The sequence below is a fragment of the Penicillium alfredii genome, assembly GCF_028826965.1.
Source record: "Penicillium alfredii strain IBT 34128 chromosome Unknown utg000007l_segment0_segment0, whole genome shotgun sequence".
In the NCBI taxonomy this organism is placed as follows: domain Eukaryota; kingdom Fungi; phylum Ascomycota; class Eurotiomycetes; order Eurotiales; family Aspergillaceae; genus Penicillium; species Penicillium alfredii.
In genome coordinates, this window is record NW_026622704.1 from 2,798,937 (window position 1) to 2,817,713 (window position 18,777).

The 18,777-nt window shown below is 50.1% G+C and overlaps 6 protein-coding genes across 6 annotated transcripts; all 6 read right to left on the reverse strand.

Moving 5' to 3' along the window:
- Positions 1 to 329: 329 nt before the first annotated feature.
- rhgB (putative extracellular rhamnogalacturonase) lies at positions 330 to 1,839 on the reverse strand (the record flags this gene model as incomplete). Its single annotated transcript, XM_056656298.1, has 4 exons — positions 330 to 806; positions 1,125 to 1,163; positions 1,217 to 1,501; positions 1,570 to 1,839. 4 exons carry the CDS (start codon positions 1,837 to 1,839, stop codon positions 330 to 332), a joined length of 1,071 nt encoding a protein of 356 aa, XP_056511911.1.
- Positions 1,840 to 2,775: 936 nt separating this feature from the next.
- Positions 2,776 to 3,156, reverse strand: NUU61_005717 (uncharacterized protein; the record flags this gene model as incomplete). Its single annotated transcript, XM_056656299.1, has 1 exon — positions 2,776 to 3,156. One exon carries the CDS (start codon positions 3,154 to 3,156, stop codon positions 2,776 to 2,778), a length of 381 nt encoding a protein of 126 aa, XP_056511912.1.
- Positions 3,157 to 4,302: 1,146 nt separating this feature from the next.
- Positions 4,303 to 5,178, reverse strand: NUU61_005718 (uncharacterized protein; the record flags this gene model as incomplete). The annotated part of the gene is made up of 1 exon (XM_056656300.1): positions 4,303 to 5,178. One exon carries the CDS (start codon positions 5,176 to 5,178, stop codon positions 4,303 to 4,305), a length of 876 nt encoding a protein of 291 aa, XP_056511913.1.
- Positions 5,179 to 6,743: 1,565 nt separating this feature from the next.
- On the reverse strand, positions 6,744 to 8,408 carry NUU61_005719 (MFS transporter; the record flags this gene model as incomplete). Its single annotated transcript, XM_056656301.1, has 1 exon — positions 6,744 to 8,408. The coding sequence occupies one exon, from the start codon at positions 8,406 to 8,408 to the stop codon at positions 6,744 to 6,746; it is 1,665 nt and encodes a 554-aa protein (XP_056511914.1).
- Positions 8,409 to 11,861: 3,453 nt separating this feature from the next.
- NUU61_005720 (uncharacterized protein) lies at positions 11,862 to 14,012 on the reverse strand (the record flags this gene model as incomplete). The annotated part of the gene is made up of 1 exon (XM_056656302.1): positions 11,862 to 14,012. The coding sequence occupies one exon, from the start codon at positions 14,010 to 14,012 to the stop codon at positions 11,862 to 11,864; it is 2,151 nt and encodes a 716-aa protein (XP_056511915.1).
- Positions 14,013 to 15,469: 1,457 nt separating this feature from the next.
- NUU61_005721 (uncharacterized protein) lies at positions 15,470 to 16,340 on the reverse strand (the record flags this gene model as incomplete). Its single annotated transcript, XM_056656303.1, has 2 exons — positions 15,470 to 15,680; positions 15,820 to 16,340. 2 exons carry the CDS (start codon positions 16,338 to 16,340, stop codon positions 15,470 to 15,472), a joined length of 732 nt encoding a protein of 243 aa, XP_056511916.1.
- Between the last annotated feature and the right edge of the window lie 2,437 nt (positions 16,341 to 18,777).

Genomic DNA, 18,777 nt, shown 5'->3' on the forward strand with positions numbered 1-18,777 from the left:
AGATCAAGTTGTCCCCACAATACCCGCAGTCGGGGGAGTTGGGAAGGGGCATTCCTGGGTGGGTGAGGTCATTGTTTGGCTGATCAGATGTTTGTATACATATACTTAATGCTTATTTTGCTAAATTTATTACCAAATGCTCTATAGTTCTTTTCTGATGTACGTCCTAAATGTAATATCTTGTCACGAGTCAGGTTTTGCTCGGTATACCAAAACACACCCATGGCCGGGAAGTATACAAAAGTCTAAGATCGAAAACTCCATAAAATGATCGACCACCATACAATTGAGCATAAATATATTCATTATAGAGGAATCGCCCTTCCATCCTACGCAGAACTCGATCGAGCACCAGCCAAAGCACCATACGGCGTCACTCCAGGGTAGAACGAAGTAGGGATGGCTGGGATCGGAATGGGCGAGTCAGTCCCAAATGCACTCGATAGATCCGATGCCATCGTGGCAGCAGAATAGCCTGACGGAGCTGCTGTGACAGCGACGGTGGTACTGTAAGAAGCATGCTTATCCTCGTCTCGGAGGCATGCACCAGAGCCATACGCGCTGTGACAGACGTAGGTCTGTTTGTCGCCGGACTCGACCCACATGGCAAAGTCCTCGATGGTGAGGTCGGTGCACGGCGCGCCGTTGGCACAGCTCACTTTGATCGGACCTCGCTGCGCGCCGTTGGATTCGGTGCCCTTCCAGTTGCGGGTGGTGATGTTGTTAAGCTGGACGCCGTCGCCATCGACTTTGGGACATACTGCTCCATTCCTCGTCGATGTTGAGGGAGTAGGCATTGCCATGGCCTGCATAGTTCGTTAAAGATAAGCATAACAGTCAAAATTCAATGCAGTGGGAAAATACCAATGAAGTTCTCCAGGAAAAGATTGGACACGCCCCCACTGCCACCATTGCTCTTGATCATGTACATCTGGTTGGATGACCACGTGTAGACGTTGCGGTATGTGATGTCGGTGATATTGGTATCGCTGGCTAGCGAGCCCATGGCACATCCGCCGCTCCAGTTGCAGTAGATGTTCTCGACCAGTATGCCCCTGGAGGGAGGGACTCTATTCGGGGGTCAATGACGAGCGCAACAAGATCGCAATAAACCAGGGCCATACCTTAACCGTGACACATTCACCCTTGTTAGTGACCTCAACCTATCCCGATATTAGCAACCTCCACACACTCGGGAGAGTGCTTAAGAACGCACATCATGAATCCAAATGTTGTTAGACCACACATCGATGCCATTCAGGCCACCCGAGTCCCCACCACGAATAGCCATGTTGTACACCTCGCCGTTAGAACAAGTATCCAAAGAGAAATGAAAAGCAGGAGCATCCACCAGTGCGAGGTCATGAACAGAGAAGCCAGAGACATCAGCCAAACGCAGGATACGTGCTCCGCTCAGGGATCCCTTTGCATGGAACTCATATCCGAACCCCTGCACGGCACCCTTGGAAGTCGAGCTGAAGAGCTCGAAGTCGGTGGTATGCTTGACCATGATCATTTTGCCGACCCCAGAGCCAGTCCGGTAGAGAATTCCATCCAGCTGGATAGTACAGCTGCTGCCGCCAGAAGTGTCACCCATGTCTCGACTGCGTAGTCGCCAGATGGGATGTAGACAATGCCGCCCTCTTTGCATTCGTTCCACGCAGAGCTGATGGCTGGGCCGACATCAGTCAAATTATCTGCCACACTGCCGTAGTCAAGAACGTTGCAGACTTTGTGGTTGCTTTTCGTCGAGAATGAAGTGGTCGGGCCAACTGAGCCGGAAAGTTGGGCGGTTGCAAGCAATGGCGCCAGGCCGATTGCGAGGGAGAACAGAACCATGATGGAAAACCGAATTGAAAAAAAGAGTGAATGAATTCTAGAGAACACGAAGCAAAATAACGAATGTAATAGATAAAAAGGGCAGAAAAAGGACGGGCAAAGAATAGGATTGACTGGACAATGACATGCTGAGGAAGCGCAGCGGGTTTTCTCTCAGAGAAGCTGACGAGGAAGTATTAGTTTGACAGGCCTGTCTGAGCTAGTCGTACTCCACCATGTCCTCAAGCCGAGGAGAGACACAACGAACTGCCTCACCTAGTCCTGCAGCTCCACATGGCGCTGGGGAATGAAGAGTCAATCAGGACAGCTCTGGTGGAGCGTAGATAGGATCTAATCAACCCCACCCTCAGTTTTTGGCAGAGGAAAATATCCGAAAGAATTTGCCGAGATTGGAGGATCAGGGAGGATCCGGAGAGTGTGTGTTTGGGATTGATTGATCGACATTGATGGATACTCCATGGACAACGCTGGGGCCACTCTAGGGCTTCGGGTGCTCGTTCCTGCTGGCGTTAATAACAGTTGTTTCTCTTCTACTTGGCGTGTTTCATCCCTCAATCATAATCGATATTATATCGTTTGAAGGATTGTCGGCAAACCCTAGGGTTGCCCTTTGACATCTGGGTGAAATGGAGCTGAAGACATAAACCTGTCGCAGACAACCCAAATGAAGCTTATCGACATATTTTACGAGATAATTACTGGAACTTCCTTGACTACACCTAAATCAAAGGGCATCCTCCAGGTATCTGGATTGCATTGCTAGGAGCACGATCTAATTAAAGACTCGCCACAGCAAACGGGGTATGGAGTTTCATCTCGAGCAGTACCGAGAGCCCCCCGCGGGAGACAAGACATGGCATTAACAGCAATTGTCTCCCAAGAAGTCACCCAGTTTAGCCCGACCACATTCCCTTTGAATCCTTTATGGAGATCATCTTAGATCATGAGGCGCTCGACCTGGTTCTTGATAGACCGGATCTGGGCAGTGAGGTCACTGGCCTCGTTGGTGGTGATGCTGGTGGCAATCACGGGGCGCGAGACACCGGTGGCACGGCCCAGGGCCATCTTGCTGGGGACGTAGACGTAGGGCACGTTCTTGTCCTCGGCGAGAAGCGGCAGGTGGAGGATAATGGCCAGCGGGTTGGCGTCGGCAGCGAGCACGACGATCTCGGACGTTCCGCGGTTGAGAGACTTGGTGGCTTCGTTGGCGCCCTTCTTCAGCTGGCGGTAGTGTCCGGCCTGTTGGACGAGATCGAGCAGGCTCTGGGTCAGGCTCTCATCGGCGATGGGCCAGGCGGCGGAGGGGTCTTCGGCCATTGTGGGAGCGGTGGGGTGGAGAAAGGATTATAGATACCAGATCGTGAAGAAATGGCTCACGCAGTGGATCACGGCCTGAAAGGAGGAGTTTTGAAAAGAGGGAGTAGGTTGGACGGTGGAAATTTGGAAGCAAGAAAATTTCGGGGCGAGGGAAAAGAGCGCCCTCACCGCCTTCCTGTATTGGATTGACTACAAATTGATTTCCGTGAGGTCACGTGCTGTATTTGCCCAAATAGGCTAGCGTCAGGCATCCGTGGTAAGCCCCACTGGAAATGTATAACGGCCCACCGCTCGGTAGTCGCGGTATGCAACTTGTTCTCTTTTTCTGATAGATGACGAGGATTTGGGTTATTTATGAGGGGGGATGTATTGGCCGCAAAAAGAGAGCTGAGTACGTAGTGCGGAATATCGAATGCTTGCCTTAATGTAGTAATATCTGATTTTTAACACGTGAGAGAGCCGTCTTTATAGTTGATGGAGTCGATAGAATTTAATGAGTAAGTAAATCGTAGAAAAGAACGGGGACCAATCCGAGAATTAAGCTTTGAGTTGGCTAGGCTTCTGCACTGACAGATATGGGGCAACTCGTTGAACCAGGACACTTTCAGCTCCAACACGAAGGTAATCCTCATACAACAAATTTTACCATGCTGGTTCATTTTCATGCAATCGCTTATGTCGAGAAACTATATTCCAACGGACCCTTGAATGAGACTATGTAGATACGGATGCTGTCGCAGCCTACTTGACTCTATATTATTCCATACAGAAACCTCTGTGATATGAACAGCACATATAGTTGATCGATCTTTTAGAGTAATTCTGATGCCTGATGGCTCAGTGAGCTTCAACTTGCTCTTTCTTTCTCTTATTTTCCCGTTCTTCCAGCGTTCCTATCAAATAGGAAGCCAGCCAGACTTTGTGCGACTTTGATAGAATTCACACGTTGCTGTTATATCCTCTCGAATACCCTTTGGCTTAATTTCCGGTTCTGGATCTCCCCTTTTCCACATCTCCCGAGGGTCTTGACAACCGGATGGGTCCACTCGAAGAATCCTTCGTACTCTGTCATTTCTGGTCAAGGCAGGAAACTCCCAGCCTGGTACAAAGAACATATCAGTATACTTCTTATAGCTCGGTGATGTATCACTTACCACCCCATGCCTGTATAGTACTCCAGCCGTTCACATCGTTATTAGGGTTAATCTCATCCGGGACAACCAGAATAACGTCTCCACGGCAAATCTCTGACAAGGCTTGTGCCTGGTTCTTTTCGGCTACATTCACATACCACTGTGCCATGTCGTGATCACCCATTACATCCTCAATATTCCATTCGATCCATTTGATCATTATTCCAAACCCCCAATCCGCGCGAGTAACACGCCCCCACATGAGAAATTTGAAGTATTTCCATTGGCGAAACACATGGTTCTCATATAGACTTGGTGTTCGCTGTGGGTCGGGTATGACTTCTTGGAAGAAATCCTTCGCCCATTGTTTGGCTCTTTCGCTTGTTCCTTCAGTGTTTGGGAAATTCGTGTAGAAAACATATGGAAGATGTTTTCTCATAAGACCCTTTTGCATGTTTTCTTTAAAGAAATCGACTCCCGCAATAGTGATTCCTTGGGGTTTCGAGGCAATCTCCGATTCGGCATCGCTGTCTGGATCGAGTTCTGGCTCTGGCTCTGGCTCGGTGTCGCTTCCTGAATCGGGTTCATAGATGTACGGTGTGGTTGAGATACTGGGTGTTTCTTTGTCGGGTGTGGTCGGTGTCGGCCTTTTGGGTTTGAAATTTTTGAGTAGCGAACAAAGCTTCTTGCGGCCTGCTCGGGTCTCCAGCCGAGTTGGTATAAGGGTGTTGACGTTCGTCTGTTGCAGACTGGGGTCTAAACTGAGGTCGTTTGCTTGGAAATCGGTGGGTAGGTTCGGATAGGCGTAACTTGAGCCGTATATAAAGCAAAGTGCAAGCCCAAGTAAGAAATGATAAAGGAAGCCATTTCGGCGGTTAGACGAAGGCATAATTATCAATGGAAGGGATCCGTTGATCATCAGGATTCTGGGTTGAGATCCAGACGGGAACCTATAGAAAAGGATGAGAAAAATAGGGGGGTTATAGAAATTATTTCCCAGTAGGTTCTTTATAAATGTTATATAACTGGACATCAATTAGGAACGTATAGCTGCCAGGGATCTCTATCCGCCCCTAAACTGATCCTAGCAATCCTGCGGCTTTCCAGTAATTCCAGGGAATCTGTAGCGATTTAGAAACCTCTTACCAATGGAAACGAGTCATTGGATGCGACAGAAAAAGTAGTGTTGGTTTTTTTGTGCATTGGTGGTGTTCTCTGAGTCGACCATCTCCTTTACAATGTTGGGTTTGGGGCGCCCCGTCGATCAACCAACACTACCGGAATCCGCAAGCGAGTCGGCCATATAAGCGAGCCGGCCACCCCAAAACACATAGTAAACACGATAAAATACAACGCCAAATCTCAACATTTATTATTTAAGAATCATATTTAGCTATATAGCTATATTACATGCAGTCATCCTATTATAATGCTTGAGTTTAGGGTTTATTAATATAGTGGTTGTGGAGATATATAGATATTATCAACATTACAGTGTATTTTTTGTAATCTCGATAGAAAATTATTTAAATTATCTGAGATTCAAATGTGTTACTGTCAAGGTCTTAATAAATATCTACTCTTAATCTCAAAAGGAACCAATTGTTTTGTTGTTGAGATAGACAATCACATTTACTATGTGTTTTGGGGTGGCCGGCTGGCTTGTATGGCCAACTCGCTTATGGATTACGCTATGTCCCGGGACCCCACGGGGCACAGAGCTCCTTACCGAAGTTCTGACTAAACAGAGTGTCAGGGCTTTGGTGAAGGGGAGTCATGGTTGAAACATAAAACTCCAAAGATGTCTCTCTATCGCATTTCCCACATTTGGACTCTTGCCCTATAAATAGTCAAGCCCTTGACTTAGCCCTGGAGGTAAGATGAATGAAATATAGTCATATATATCCAGGTGACCGTTGCCAGATTCATGCCATTTGAAGAAGTCTGCTCGTGCTTTCGAATTCCGCCTCTGTCAAAGCGTCGCCCCTTTGGATTTCCCTTTCGTCCTGAACTGACTCGTGGGATGAGTGATTGTCTTAATTGGGATACGATCAGCGTAAATTGACCCTTTCGCTACCAGTCAAAACATGTCGAATTCGATAGAACCTACTCTTTCTGAGACTATTCAAGTCTAATCAGCAGGTGAAAGGTCTATGTGCCAGCCTTGCCACTTGTCTTGGCCTATAACACTACGTGCTTGTACATGGTCACAACCATGGCTATAACCCAGACAAAAGTACAAAAACCAAGACGGGAAGAAAATTGGGGCTTTGACCCCCTACACTTTCCACAGCCTCCGGCCTGTTGTCCCGCTCACAATGAGGAGGGGCTTGGGAGCTTCTCAACATCACTTTTATTGACCATCTCTAGGCGTCTAATAACACAATGCCATCTATCCGCTGATGCATAAGATGTCTATGCAGAAATATATACATGAGGAGATCCAGTCTCAACTCAAGGGCTGTCCTCATCTTGGTCCTCAGAACCCGCGTTGACAGTCGAGCTGGCCAGCCGAGATCGTGCGCGCAGGTCCGGTCCAAACTTGTAGAGGACGAACGGGATGAAAGTGAGGAGGGTCGCCACGAGCGCCAGGAGCAGCCCGGCATACTGGCTTCCCAAGTTGTGGAAGAACTGCGTGGCGAATAGGGGCGATACGGCTCCCAAGGTGTTCCGCATGAAACCCTGCCCGGCGATGGCGGACGACGAGTTCTCGCCATAGCAGTCTGAGGTATAACTGTAGCAAGACTCGAAGATGAAAAAAATACCGATACCGATCAGGGCCAGCCCGATGACCGGACCGATCCAGTGCAGGTGGGCATACTGGGTGAAACTGTAGATGAAGAGACCGATGGGCAACCAGACTGCGCCGCACATGGCGCCGTACAGACGGGCCTCAGGGTAGACCTTCTTGGTCGTGTCGGCCACGATCGATTCGTACTTGCGGATTTGGAAGAAGTTCAAGCCGAACCCGATTGTGGTACCGATGCACAGCGAAATGTACGGCAGACCTGACACGCCCTCGTTCCATCCACGCTTCTCCTGGAAGGTGATGGGGATCACGGAAAGGAAGAGGAAGGTCAGGAACCACGCGAAGCTGATCCACAGACCAAAGGCAAACACGACGGGCTCGGTGAACAGCATGCGAATAGCCTTGACGGACGAGTTGTGCAGCATCTTTTTGATGCCGGGAGCTTCAAGGTCGTTGTGCGTCACGAAACGCTCATCTCCAGTCGTCTTGCGTAGCATTTTGGCGCGTTTCTTCAGAGTCACACCGCCACGGGTCTCGCACAGGAAGATGGCAATGACAATGACCAGGGGGATGTTGGCAAGACCCTGAATTCCCTCAACCCATCGCCAGCCCAGAGCCTGATCAATGAATCCAGCATAGATCGGCGCGGCAACCGTACCGAAGATGGCGACGTACGAGAAAGAGGCCATGGGAATAGCACGATGCGCCGGGGTGTACATGTCACCGAAGGTACCACCGACCAGAATAGTTCCAACACAGCCGAACAGACCGAGCAGCGCACGGCAAATCACAATGGTGGCAATGTTCTTGCCCAGAGAGAGACCAATGAACATGATGGCAAAACAGACATAGGCACCCACATAGATGACTCGGCGGCCAGCGAGCTCGCAGAACGGGGCCAGGAACAGAGGGGCCAGAGCACAGGTGAAGTTAAAAGTGAACAAACCCAATTGTCCCAGCTCTTCTGACACCCCCAGCTCCTGCGTCATTCGGGAGACCCCCGAGCTGTAGGCTGTCGTGGCGAGACCGATGAATAGTGTCATCATGCAAAGCAAAACACTGATAAATGCCTTTCTCTTGCCGCTCCAATTGAACGGGTTTTCCTTGTCTCCCTGGACGAACTCGAGCACAAGGACTTGTTGGCCATCGTGCTGGGTGGGCTTCAGCGTGGTAAGAGGGAGGTCGAAGTCCACTTCTTGTAACAAGCTCTTTTCGACGTTCTGGGACTGGTCGTCGTACATTTCATCGCGGTACTTGCCGCCGATGATCCAGGCTTTTTGTGTGTCCACCTGTTCAACAGGGGTCTCGACTGGGGAAGGAACATTCTCATCATGCGAGGATGAGACGGGCTGGGAGGTCTTCGACTTCATGGTGTCGATATGGGTGGGGGAGGGAGAGGGAGTGTCGAGAGGAGGTACTAGAGAAAGGAAATGGAAATCAATTCTCCATATGTATCCTTAACTTCCAGGGGCTGTGCATGCCGTCACCCGGACTCCAGAATTTTTATGAACGTTGGGGCTGCGGGATTTCACGGAGAAGTGTGGAGGCAAGTCTGGAAATGCTCCATCATCCTCCAGTAAACGTGTCCTCGTCCAGGCCACTTGATCAGGAAACTGGATAGATGTGGACCCTGCCGAGGATTCTACGAAGTAGGACGCTTGAATATATCTTTCTCTCCCCAACGCCAATACTATGCCCCGATGTCTCGGAAATAGAAGCAATGCTGGTAGTCTCTCTCGATATATTTCCTCCAGTCTCTTCTGTCTGGGGTAACTGCTCAACAACCCTCGTCATCGGTGAGAAATCAACGTCGGAAACCCACCGACATGATCGACTCTGTACCTTTCCAGGTCAGGACAAGAATTGTGGACCATGGCCATTCAACAAATCGAAGATTCGTCCGGGAACGCCACTGCGGAAAATCAGGTCATGTTTCGGACAGGGGCCGTCGAATAACCACGCGAAGCGAAGTACTATACTCCCGAGGACGGTCCGACGAAGTCCCGAAGAAGCTCATGCCGAGCCGATTCGGCTCACCCTAGAATCGGCCCCACCGGCCAAATGGCACCGGCATGCCGCCACTGTTTCGGGTGGCGGAAAATCCCCGAGTTTGCTCTTTGGGGTATGGGGGCTCTCTTGAGGATAAAAAGAAGGGAATGCTCGAAGAAGGGTCATATAGGTTGATTCATTGTGAAAATATTCCTCTCTCATATGGCCTTCTTTTCGAGTCGAAGAAATTTTCGGTCCCATCTTCGGTGACCGAGAAAAATTGCTGGTCGGGAGATCTTCGGAGTGTCCACAAAAAAACTTTGTTTGTGACCGATGGATACGAACTGCTGGTGGATCACTGGTGAGACGCCTCGTCCGAGATTGTTTTGATCATTTGCTGGGCGTTGACATCATTTTGACAGTTTTTTCTTCACTTCCAAAGTTTTCGAGATTTGGTTGTGGTTATATCTAATATCCCAAGTGGGTTTCATCTCTGGTGCAATTTCTTCTGGAGGCAAATGAGTGGTCACACAACATGTTTTCAAGAAAAGCTTCCGCTCTTTAATTGAATTATGCGCTAGAACAAATGCTTGTAAGTATCAACATGTGCTGCAAGATCCAGTTTCGCCTCAGGCATTCAAGGTGACTAAGGCCATATGGCTTCCCCATTGGGTTTAGCCTGGGTCTCCACAATCGCCCCCATAGCGCAATGGAATTCTCGCATCAACGACCTTCCCCATAGGGCGCATCCCCGGGATTTCGTCCCTTTCATCGAGAATAACTCGTTGGTGCTATTAGATGGCCCCATTCCATATACCTCGCAAGCATTGCTGAAATGTTGAAAGCAGCCCAAGTCACTTAGCGTCCTCTTGATCTTCTCAATTTGCTTCTCCTGTAGAGCTCTCTGCCAGCTTTGGTCCGATTTCGAACATTACCCAGGAAAAAAGTCTCTGTGGATGAGTGTATCGGTTCTTGCTTTCCTGATCTGCTTGGAGGCATTCTTTTCCGCAACAAAACCCTCGTATTTTCACGTTGGACTTTGACACCTCCAAAATGCCTCTTTTTTCTTCTCGGGCGCAGCTTACTCTGAAGCTCCACTATTTTTTTTTTTTTTTTTTTTTTTTTTTTTTTGATTCAGTAGATCCACCCAAGGCCCTACCCTCCCAGGCCTATGCCTATGACCAACTGGGGTAAACACTTGAATAGAACAAGGGTGCATGGGTTGCGGGGTATCATTCTAACCTTCCTGGCAGAAACAAAACAATACTTATATGGGGGAGCTGAAAAGTTGGCGGTAGTGGAGCTTGACAGTTATTCAGTAGTCCTTTTCTTCAGTGGGGCTGACATATAGATGTGGCTCATTAGCGACAAGCCCAGCACATACTAGACCCACTTTAGCTGCTAAGAACCCAGCATCGGATGAGTGGACTCTATATCAAAAGACCCTCTGTGACTTAGAGATCAACGCCGAGGGCTTCTCTGGTTCGTTTCGAAACCACAAGGGTGATTATCAGCATTGGTCCTCTTTGGAGATTAGCCCCAGCGCCGGGTAGCCAACATTGGCTCTAATTAAGACTAGGCCATGAATACTGCAGCCAAAAGAATGGCAACAAGGAACGCCTACAATATGTCTGCCAAAAGAATGCCAGGAAGTATTGGTATATCCTGCATATCTAGTCTCACCTCAATTTCTGTCATTTCGCCTATACATCCCGGTCCTCTAGTCTGACTTCTCTTCAACCTATTGAACGAGTCGCTCATTAACGGAAGTAGAAATCCCAAGCTCCCTCCCCCTCTTAATTCAATACCAATTAATAAACCGAATCTCAGTCTCTCTCTTAGCCCTCAAATCCCAGACCATAGAGCAAGCCGTATGAAACGTCGTCTCAATAATAGCGTTGACCGTATCCTCGAGCCGATCAACCACAAACTGATCCCGCAGACCCTGCACACCCGCAATTCGGGCAGTGCGGGGATGGTAAACAAAAACACGGGATGATCACCCTTGATAGGATTCTCCCTGTACCACGTTCCATCGTGCAGAACTTCAAGATCATATCCGCGGGCATCTAGATGCTGGCCTTCCCCTCGTCTCTAGGATAATCCGGTGCCCGTTTTCGGTGTATGCATCTAGAAGCGAGGCGCGGTGACAGAGTAGAGTCACGGCTGGAGGACTGGGGATGTCGAGTAGCGAGTGTGCGGCAAAGGTGCCGATGCTGCCCAGGCCAAGGACGTGGACTCTAGATCGCCTGCTGTTCTGTTGCGACATACCGTTTGTTACCATTTGGCGTGTTGATTCGAGCAATCGGGGGGGGAACAGGGACACGGGATGCTGGAAATAGTCTCGTGTATGAAAGGAACCGCATTGGATAGGTGGTGATCGAAAAGAATCATGTTTCCTTTGGCCAGCGAAATGGGGTTCAAATATTCGGAGTGTATACCACGCCCTACGCCTTGGGCACAGCACACTTTTCTTGCGAGTTTTACTGTCTGCCCTGGAAATTGGGAATTGATCAGGTACAGATTTCACAGAGCTTGACTGCAGGCTTGTAGTATCCTGCTATCGACAAAGTGGGTGATCATGAACAACTTCAGAGATTATTCGAGTGCTGATTATAGTTGAGCAGACTATGGGCTATTGACTAGGTAGGACCCACATCATGCCCTACAGCATCAATCTACATCTGCTACCAAATCCCCGAGAACAGGTTAAGACATGAAACAGTAATTCATTATCATTATCACGAATACATATTCGAGATCGTTTCCACAAATGAAGCATAAAAGTGCGCCCCTCATCCCAACCCAAATAAAAAATCATAACTCATCCCACCCTATAGCGCGTTGAGCAGCTGCTCAATCAAGGGCAAGAATTTCGTGACATCATCAATAAGCACGGATGTCTCATTAACAAACTTGGGCGACAACAGGTCGTTGGCGTTGTCGAGGACGGAGCTGAGCTCCTTGAAGGTGGCCGGCTTCAGCAGCGACTTGATCTCGGGCGTGACCTTGCCGACTTCGCTGAGCAGCGGCTTGAGGTCCTTGATCAGCTCGGGTGAGAGCAGCTCGTCGGCGCCGCCGACCAGCGAAGTGGTTTCGTCGACGAAGTGCGGCGTGAGCAGATCCGTTGCGTTGGTCAGGAGGTAGCCCACGTCCTTGATGATGGTCGAGTTCAGCAGCGACATGCGTAGGTCGGGGATCAGTGGGATCACATCGTCCAGCAGCTCCTTGAGTCCGTGGATGATGTTGGGCTGCAGCAGATCGTCGGCGCCACCCACCAGCGAGGTGGTTTCATTGACGAACTTGGGCGTGAGCAGGTCGTTGGCGTTGTTCAGGAGAGAGCTGATGGCAGAGATCGTGCTGGGCTTCAGCAGCTTCTTGAGCTCGGGGATGATTGGGATCACGTCCTTGAGCAGATCTTTCAGACCGTCGACAAGCGAGGGAGTCAAGAGATCGCCAGCTTCGCTGACCAGGCTCGATGTCTCGTTGACAAACTTCGGGGTGAGCAGGTCGTTGGCATTGTTCAGCAGAGAGCTGATAGCCGAGATAGTGGCCGGCTTCAGCAACCTCTGCAGTTCTGGCATCAAAGGCACGATATCCTTGAGCAGCGACTTGAGGCTCTTGGTCACATCTGGCGTGAGGAGGTCGCCGGCGTAGCTGACCAAGCCCGACGTGTCCTTGACGAATTCGGGAGTGAGAAGATCGTTTGCATTCTTCAGAAGCGACTCCAGCTCCTTGAAAGTACCCGGCTTCAGGAATGACTTGAGCTGCGGCAGCAGCGGAGTAATCTCCGTCAGCAGGTCCTTGAGTCCGTCAACCACCTTGGGCGTCAGGAGCTCGCTAGCTTCGTCAATCAGATCAGAGGTCTTGTTGACAAATCCGTCCGTGAGCAGAGAGTTGGCATTCTTGACCAAGTGCTCAATCTCCTTGACATTGTTGTCGGTGAGAAGCTTGCTGGCATCATCGATGAGAGGGCCGGCCTGCTTGATCAACTTGGAGGTCGTGTCGACAAAGTCGTCGGTCAGCAGCTTGTTGCCATTGTTAACAAGGTTCTTGATAGCCTTGGTGTCTTCCTTGGTCAAGAGGTCGCTGGCGTTGTCGATCAGACTGTCTACCTTCTTAACGAAACCAGAAGTGAGGAGGTCGTTGGCGTTGTCGATCAGCTTCTCGGTCTTCTCGGCAAACGACTTGGTGAGGAGGTTGTTGGCATTGTCGATAAGGTTGTTCGTCTTATCCACGAACGAGGAGGTCAAGAGCTTGTTGCCATTGCCAATCAAGGTCATGATCTCCTTCGTGTTCTTCTCAGTCAGGAGGTCGCTGGCGTTGTCGATCAGACCCTCCACCTTTTTGGTGAAATCCTGGGTCAAGAGGGAATTGGCATTGCCGACCAGTGATCGAATTTGGGTGTCTACTGGCGGGGCCAACGATGTCGACAGGAACTTGAAGGTGTCGGTGACCTCTTTCAAAAAACTAGGGTTCAACAGGTTCTCCAGGCCCTTGATCAAATCTCCAAGATCCCCAAAACCGCCAGCGTCTCCGCCCAGGCCGCCCAACAGTTTGTTGAGAGTGGAGGCCAGCGGGCTGTCTGAATCCGAGGTGGTCGAGCTCCCTGAGTTACCCGACTTGGTACTGGAGGTAGACGAAGATGATCCAGAGCTGCTGGTCCCAGTGGGCTCGGAGGATTCGGAGCTCGATGACCCGCCGCCAGTGGAGGCACCTGCCACTGAGTTCAAGCCATTGGTCGCGGATGCGACAAGGTTTGGGCCTGACGAGGAGGTCGATTCAGAAGACTCAGAATTGGACGAAGTAGTGTCCTCCTTGGGCCCATTCTCCTTTGCAGAAGGGGTCGGGGTGTTCTCCTGCGACGATGCGGCATCCGTCGCGCTTTGAGCGGCCGCATGTACAACAGCCGTAGAAGATGTCGCGGCCGAATTGGCAGACTGGGCCGCGAAGAAAAATGCGGTCAGGAGAGGAAGCAGACGCATGATTGCGGCTCCAGGTGGCTAGCTTCTATATTTTATTTCTTCTTCTCCTGGTAGCTTGGTTCTTACTGGTCGTAGCGACGAGGGTCCGGTCTTGCAGAAGCTGGTCGCGGAGAGAAGAAAAAAAAAAAAAAAAAAAAAAAGAGAAGAAGAGCCTGCGCAGAATAGAGCTCTGCGCAAAGGGCGAAAGAGCTCTTATTTGGATTGCATTGACCCGGATCGTCCGACTGTTCCACTCCACGACCATTGCGAAGCCTCCGACTGGCTTCAAGGGCACGCGAAAAGCTCCGCCGATGAATGACTCCATCGCGGCCGAGGTGATCGTCACCGAGGTAGAGTGGACCGAATCCTACCATGTGACAAGGAGCTGTTCATCACATCTCCGCTTCGTTGGGACCTAGTCGTATCCCCTTGGCCTAACCAAGGCAACGCGGTTGGGGATCAACATGAGCAGCTCCCAAAGGAGCAAGAACTAGTGGTTGTCTCCGAGGCACAGCAAGCCAGGCACATGTTTGTTCACGAAGATTGGGTTAATTTCGTGCGCCATTGTCTGTGTCTCTTCTCCACCACAATGGGCCCAGGGAGGAACAGGGTGTATGCGGGATTTCGCGGTCCTAGCGGGGGATCTCCACCGGATCCACGCTGGTTGCCAATCCGGCACGCTTAGCGGGTCCTTCTATCGTCGGTCGCTGGGTCGGGGATCAACAAAAAAATGAGGGGGTTCGGCGATGCCCCTAGAAAGGCAGGGAGCGACAGTCCACTTGCTCGGCACGGGAGTCCTGGTCCGGGGTCGACGTCAGTGGAGCGACGACTGGCGATGGCACTGGCTGCTCCGCACGCCCAAGTGGCGGTTTAGAGAATGTGGAGAGTGTCGAAAGGTGGACGTGTGGAAAATTAAGCCATCGCGGGGGTTACGCTTGTGTCGGGGCTCCACCGCGGGTTCGCTTATGGAGTTACATCTGGTGAGAAAAAGCACGCTGTGTACATTCTGTGGCTTGATTTTTTTCTTGTTTTTCTTGCCTGTGCTCGCTCGGTATCGCGCAGGAATCGATTGTCAAAGTGGGAAGCTTAGGCGCTCAGTCTCCGAGCTAGCGATCACTTCGCTCTCCACTACGTGCTCATTTTTCCTCACTCGAGTCTATCCCTGCTGGTTTTGTACAGTGGGGGTTTTGAGACTCTCCGCTCCATTTGCCTATTTCCCTGGGTCCCAAAATTGCCCACTTTTTTGGTCTGAGCGTCCTCTGGACGAGGGTCCATTCGAAATCAATAATGAGCCATAGGCAGACCTGGAGGCGTGATTGCGGTGAGTGTATACTATATAGTTCCTCATCTCGGCCGACTACAATGACAATTCCACGGCAAGAATGAGCCATAAGTAGCCCTGGAGGCGTGATCGTGCTAGAGGAACTATATAAATATTTATTTTATACTCTCGGCCGACTACGGTGAACCCACTATGGTCAAGCGCCGGCTTGCGAGATGCCTTTCGAATCAGCATCAGAGGCCTCTGGTTGATAGTGCAGTCTTTGAAATGCAGTGAGCCATTCCGAATTATCGGCAATAGTCTGGTTCCACGCATCTTCACAGTCGTAGAGCAGCCGGCGCGATTCTTGCTGGAACATGTCGTCGGTCGGAATAGTTCCGCGCTTCATCTGCGCCAGCGCATATCGACTCAAATGCATCGTGAGAATCTCCGTAAATGAGCTTTACTCCGACCGCGATGCAAAATTTGGTGGGAGAGTGGGATGACTGGTGCTGTTGGAGGTCTCCCAGCTAGCACGCGAAGAAATCTGGAAAAAAGTGATCACACACATTCGAGTCGGTCGCAGACAATGGGATCATACTATGCGACTCGGACCCAATCAAGTATGGTGACAGCGCATTGGTCACTTGAGCCGCGATCAAGGGTGGGAACTCGGGCTCGCCGCGCCAGTCTTTCATGGTCGCCCCTTGTCGATAATGGGCAGCCAGATGGTCGATTCGCTCTGCCCAGGTGCTGAACCTCTGATCGCAGAATCCACGGCGGGAGGTTATAGTGGGTGCCTCAAGTTTCCAGTCATCGATGAGAGAGGCATTACGTCCAAGCGGTGGACTAGCCGGAGGTGCTGCACTAGGTGATCCTTCCGACGGAATGGCTCGAGGCTCGTCAGTGCCTCCATGGCACGCGTGATGGTTGTGAAGCTCGAGATGACCCGCGTTGGGCTCGAATGCGTGACAATAAGCACAATGAGTCTGGCCGGTCGCCACGGAAAACAGCGCAGCTCCGTGGGGCGGACAGACCCACGCCTCGAGGTTTAGATGCAGGGGGCTTCTCGTGCCGCACCCAGTCATACTTGCTCTTGAACTGGTCGCTGCAAAATGTACAGCAGAAGATGCGGTCAGGGCCCGAGGTTCCTGGTCGAGACTTTGATACTCGGCTGCGAGTATTTCGGGTCCACCATACAGAGTTTTTGGATCCTGACTCCGATGTCGCGGACTGGTCTGATTGGCATGAATGTCGTGATGTTTGACTGGCGCCACTTTCACCGCTGGACGAAGGTGCCTTGCGATAGCCCTGGAATGCATCGACAGGCTGCTGCAAAGTATCGGTTGATACCATGCCCGATTGGATGCCCTGTGGGAGATCTTGATCATCCTTATTCTCCTCACGGAATATCGACTTCTACGCCGTGGCCGACTGGGGTGAGGATTATAACTTCTGCCTTGAGACTGTGGTGAGCTGACTCGGCCCGTGGGCCGCACAGCGCCGACTCTGTCGGCAGCTGAGAAATCTCTTGGGTTGTTCATTTTCCACAAACGATGGTGTCTGAAACTGCTGCGATTTAGCAAGCGGCGAGTCATGCACGGTGGTGATGCTCACATTCCAGTCCAGAGCCCTCGACCTGGTGGGGCTCATGTGTCGACGGAAGGTAAAACATTGTGTACAGAACAATTTCACCCTATTTTTACTCCTGATCGTGCATTTTGAGTGGCCGATCGGGACGGAAGTTGAGTCTTGAGCGCATCGGATTTCTTGCCGACAGCATTGGGTAAGCAGACAAAGTTTGCTCAAATGGCTTCATTCCAGTGTAGATGTTCTAACTAATTTGACTATCTAAATAGAGACTACCATGGTATAGGTAGTAGTTCAGAGAGAAAAGGAGCAATGGTCCAAGGTCATACTCTGGTTGGTTTCACCCGACATCCTCGTCTTCCATATTTGTATCATTTGCGCCATAATTAGCCCGTTGATCTATTCTTTCTCCACACCCTGGCCCAACTATCATGAGATATAGTGGCAGTCGAAGGTGAGAACCTATGTTCCTAGAGTGCCTGAGACATTATAAAGGGGTTTGCTTCAAGTAAAGTCAATTGAGAGACAAATGAGCGAAAATCTCGGCTATTTCGACATTGCACTGGATGTAGATCGTGTATGTCATGCCCTGGTGGGCGTCATCGAGAGTCTCCCATATTCCTAACCTTCAAATACTTCATCGAGGGTTAAAAAAATGAATGCATTTGGATCAATCAACTTTGGAACAAGAGAAAGGGGAACACCCCAATTAACTGGTACATTCTGATCAAGTTGAATATGTTTATCCGCTACTAGATGCCAGTCCACTTGCACACTTTGAATTACCCGAGCTCTATTTTCTATTCCATCTTATAATTTTCTTAGGGTGTTTAATTTATTTTCTTATCGCATTTATACCATCTAGATTCGGTATAAAAGCAGACTATGCGAACCGTGACCGTCGGTCTTATATTTAGTACATCTTAGCATCATCATATTATACACCCCGCAAAACCTCGTAGACATCCGATCACAAACCGGACAGCAATACCAAATAAACAGCTGCCAGGGGTATCGTCCACCCAGCTTTCACACTGGGATGATATGGCGGTTCCAACACTTCTGGAGTAGCTCGCGCACCTCGGTAGACGGGAAGCGCAATAACCAAATACACGCCATAGAGGATCCAGAATGAGATGAAAAGAGAATGGTCGACTGCGCGAAGAATCCAACGCGGGCGTGAATGTCCATGGCTACTTTTCGTCCCTCGCAGACAATATCGCGGCATGGTAGGCGTGTTAGATTTGTTTGGCAGAGGATATTCACGAGAATAGTCATCTCATATATTGCCAAGAAGGCAGATAAAGAAACGAGAGGCTCAGTGCGGTCTTCACTCTTGCCCCTACCACAGTGAAGAAGAGATTCTCGAACACAAGCCAAAGTGGGCCTAAGCCACCCAGTTGCCAGTGGCAGGGGTCTCGGGGCTTCATCTAGCGAGCGGCGATTATCTTGGCTGGGCGATGTTGAGCAATGAACCACCTGCGGGTGTGTGAAGGCTTTGGGGGATTTTTGGCATTGCCGATCTTCTCCAAACCAGTGCCTGATACAAGTGCTGCCGATGACCAATGTTGGTCGAATTCGAAGAGTAATCAAATAAAATGAATTTAGGGTAGTGGCATGATTCAATATCGATACAAGTGGACAGCTGGATGCTGTATTAAGCCGCCTTGGTTTACGTAGAGTCGCTACATACGAAGATCGAGCCCTGGATCGAACGACACAGCTCACCTCAACCTGGAGGGCTTCATTTCTGCTATAGATGATAGATGATGTCGATGGTTTTTTTTTTCTTATTATTGTAGAGATATCTCCTGTAACGCCGTTTCTTTGAATCGACTCATCCTCTATTTCAGTTTTCCTCCCCAAGGCGTCATTGTGATGTAACAGCTTGAACTCTTCAAATAGCTTCATCTATCGCGACAAGCTTTCCAGCCA